The sequence below is a fragment of the Papaver somniferum genome, chromosome 3 (assembly GCF_003573695.1).
Source record: "Papaver somniferum cultivar HN1 chromosome 3, ASM357369v1, whole genome shotgun sequence".
Lineage (NCBI taxonomy): Eukaryota > Viridiplantae > Streptophyta > Magnoliopsida > Ranunculales > Papaveraceae > Papaver > Papaver somniferum.
This window is the reverse complement of record NC_039360.1, coordinates 4447581-4451193: the sequence shown is the minus strand read 5'-3', so window position 1 is coordinate 4451193 and position 3613 is coordinate 4447581. Positions and strand designations below refer to the sequence as shown.

The window sequence follows — 3613 nt, the reverse complement described above, 5'->3', positions numbered from 1 at the left end:
GCTCTGTCTCCAATGGACTATGAAGAAATGATTCAGAACAAAAGTCGAGTGCGATTTTTGTACGAGGGTTATTTTCGACACCAACAATATACATTTTGTACTAAACCGTTCACGAATGGACCGACTCGTTTTATATTAGCTAAATTTGGACCTCCTAGTACCACGCCTGAGAGTGTCGGACTAAACAGTCAAAAGCCCAACAATTTTGGGACTATTCGTTAATTTCTACCTTTTTTTTAGCCCCCAAACTCAAATTCCTAATTCCGTGGCTGCCCCAAGTGATAATTAACGGGGGTGCTTTAGAAAGTGAGTGGGAGTCTGGGCACTACTTTTCTGTTTTCTCTGGGTGAGTTTAGAAATTTTGGGTAAATACGTAAGGACTGTTAACATAATTGGGGTGAGAATCTACTCCAGTCAATTTTAGAGGCTTGTGCGTGACCACATATCACTGTTGTATACTACCACCACACAACTATCTACTTGAGCGGCAAATTTGTGTCTTGGTGTACCCAAAAGGATTCTGTTATCTTACCCGAAATTCGAATAGCTTTTGTGGTCGCAGCAAAAAGGAAATGGAGCTAGAATCAATTTTGGCTTAGTCAAAAGAGAAATGGAGGTAGAATCAAATTTGGTTAAGTCGGTAGATAGACATCATCACTTTTGCTCTGCAAAAGGTCTTATTAAAGTCTGGTATGCAGTCGACGAGTCGGTAGATAAATTAGTCTTTTCTGCCCAACCAAAGTAGTAGTAGGTAGATAAATAATTTTTTGATCAGTAGTCGGTAAATAATACTAACATTCACGACGTCCAACTATTTCTAAATAAGTTCATACGGCCGAAGTTATTACCTAATCCCCCAGAGGTTACCAAATTCGACCAAATGCTCGGCGCGTGTCAGATTTCTTGACCGAGCCAATCATCTTTCGACTCATGCATCCGGACATAAGATTGTCTAGAAAGGCACGTTCTAATCAAGTACTGAACCTAATCACCTATCCAGTTCTGCTGATAGAGTGAGATATACCATACGCGGTGGAAAAAGATGATCTCTAAAAGAAGCTCACTGTCTCTTTCTACTCTCTATAAATATGCACCCCATGATCTTCAATACTACTACTACTAATACCCAAATAGTGAAATACTCAGAATTTATTAATGGCAGCTCTTAGCATAAGCTTCATTGTAGGTGTAATTGGCAACATAATATCTATATTGGTTTTTCTGTCTCCAATGTAAGTAAATACTTCAAATAGTACTCAATACTGTTCTTTCTTCGTTTAGGTTTTATTTTGCAGTAATTAATTAATTTATATTTTTTGACTTGATGTGAATTGAACAGAACAACGTTTAGAGGCATAGTGAAGAAGAAAGCAACGGAGAATTTCAAAGGGATACCGTATATTTGCACGCTGTTAAGTACATCATTATGGGCATATTACGGTCTTCTTAAACCTGATGGTATGCTTATTGTCACTGTTAATGGTGCTGGTGCTGTTCTTCAAGTTATCTATGTCACTCTTTTCATCATCTATGCACCTAGAGACTCTAAGGTTTGTACTTATTTAGATTGATGATTATCTTTCTTTGTTCTGAAAGGCCGAGATTCTAAATATATGTTTTGGTTATTACTGCAGATTAAACATTTGAAGTTGGTGGGGATTTTAAACGTTGGGTTTTACGGGGCCGTACTACTAATTACGTTACTTGCTACGCATGGAAGTCTACGGCTGACCGTTGTTGGATTTATTTGTGCAGGATTCACTTTAGGAATGTATGGTGCTCCATTAGGAGCCATGGTAAGTACCTGCAGAACACATCTCCCCGATATAGTTGTTGCAATTACTCGTCTATTAGGTCAATTAAATTTTGTCTTTTCATATATCTCATAAACGGATGGTTTAGCTAATGGTATACCTATGTTACTATGTTCAGAAAAATGTGGTAGTGACGAAGAGCGTGGAGTACATGCCGTTTATGTTGACGTTTTTTCTCTTTCTCAATGGTGGGATTTGGTCTGTTTATTCATTACTCATCAAGGACTTCTTCATCGGGGTAGGATACAAACTACGGATCATTGCAGTAAATACTTCGTTAGAATTGTCAGGGAAATAAGTTTCCCGGAATGATGTCTGCGCACGAACTATAACTATATATCAACACTTGGTTGGTTCTTGCAAAATATGAAATGCACGAATTCTGATATAAATATCCATGTATGTAGGTGCCAAATGCGATTGGTTTTGTGTTAGGATCAGTTCAGTTAATCATGTATATCATATACAACAACAAATCAAAGGCAAAGAAATTAGCTATGGAGAAACTCAAAGAAGAAGGATCAGCTCATTTGGTAAATGGAGCCGTAAAAATGAACAAGTACAACGAAGAGATGATGATGAAGAAAGAAAGAAGCCTAAACAAAGGATGGAGTCTACCTACACCAACTGTGTTAAGACAACTTAGTTTGCAGAAAATTGTTAAATCACTTTCTGCGAATGTAGATTTTCTGCCACTTAGTACCGGGGATGATGATGTTGAGAATCAAAATCGGAACCTAGTTAACAACATCAAACATCTACCTAGGTAGTCAGTTTTACAATTTCCTAATCTATTAATAAGAGGTCTCGGGGACACCCCGAGCCTTCGGCCCCCATTCCAGAACGTGCGCGCCTGCTCTCATGTTTATATGTTGGGGAACCATAAAATCCTACAGTTAATGTCCTTCTTGAAAGTTGGTTCTAGATTAGTTAGGCTCGTGGACTCGATATCTAGTAGTTACCTCAAGCATAAACCTGTACTTTTAACTTAACTTTTATGTATTTATCAGTTAAACTCAATGCTCAAGTGACAATCAAGCATATCAATACTGCATCATCTGGTGACACCAAAGATGAATTACCTACAACCAAAAATGTGACAGGCGACCCAGACCCAAAACATAGGCATCATATTGTACAAGATGGTAACTGGGATTCCGTCTCGCTAGGACCAGTTCTTTCAATGTGAACGCAGATGCAACGATGATAGCATCCTGTCCACAATCAATGTTCGAGGGATCGATAAAATTACTAATGATTAAAGTAAACATAAAATGGTAGTTAATGCTTGTATTAGAAACTCTGAGCCTTCGGACTGGTCCTTGTTTCGCACCATAAATATGTCTATGGTGATTCAAACGATGCATAACAAAGATATGTAAATACTGCATGTGAGAAATGTAAATGAGACGATGATTTACGTGGTTCAACACTAAAGGGTTTGGGTTTTCACTATGCATCAGTTAAGATTACAAATGATAGTCGAATGACTTTGAGTAGGGTACGATGGTAGATGAATGTAGATAAAACTCATACTTACTCTTACAATTTCTCTCCTTCTTACAATATTTCTCTCTCCTAAAATTTGGTCGACCCCCTCTCATTTGGTTGAGCAGGGTATTTATAGATCTTTCTATGTGGGCCTCTCTTTACTGCCACTGTCAATGCTTATCATATTGGTCAATGTGCCGAACCGATGACCATCTTTGGGGTTCCTCGATGCCTCCAATGGTAATATGTTACAACTATGATGCACCTTCTTATCCTCCATAAGATGTTTGACACGTACCCTATGTTTA

General features: G+C 38.1%; 1 protein-coding gene across 1 annotated transcript; it reads left to right on the top strand.

The window, feature by feature from the left end:
- The first annotated feature begins 988 nt into the window (after positions 1-988).
- Positions 989-2855, top strand: LOC113355182 (bidirectional sugar transporter SWEET17-like). Its single transcript, XM_026597973.1, has 5 exons — positions 989-1232; positions 1340-1550; positions 1635-1796; positions 1933-2052; positions 2222-2855. Exons 1-5 carry the CDS (start codon positions 1156-1158, stop codon positions 2582-2584), a joined length of 933 nt encoding a protein of 310 aa, XP_026453758.1. The 5' UTR covers positions 989-1155; the 3' UTR covers positions 2585-2855.
- The last annotated feature ends 758 nt before the right edge of the window (positions 2856-3613 follow it).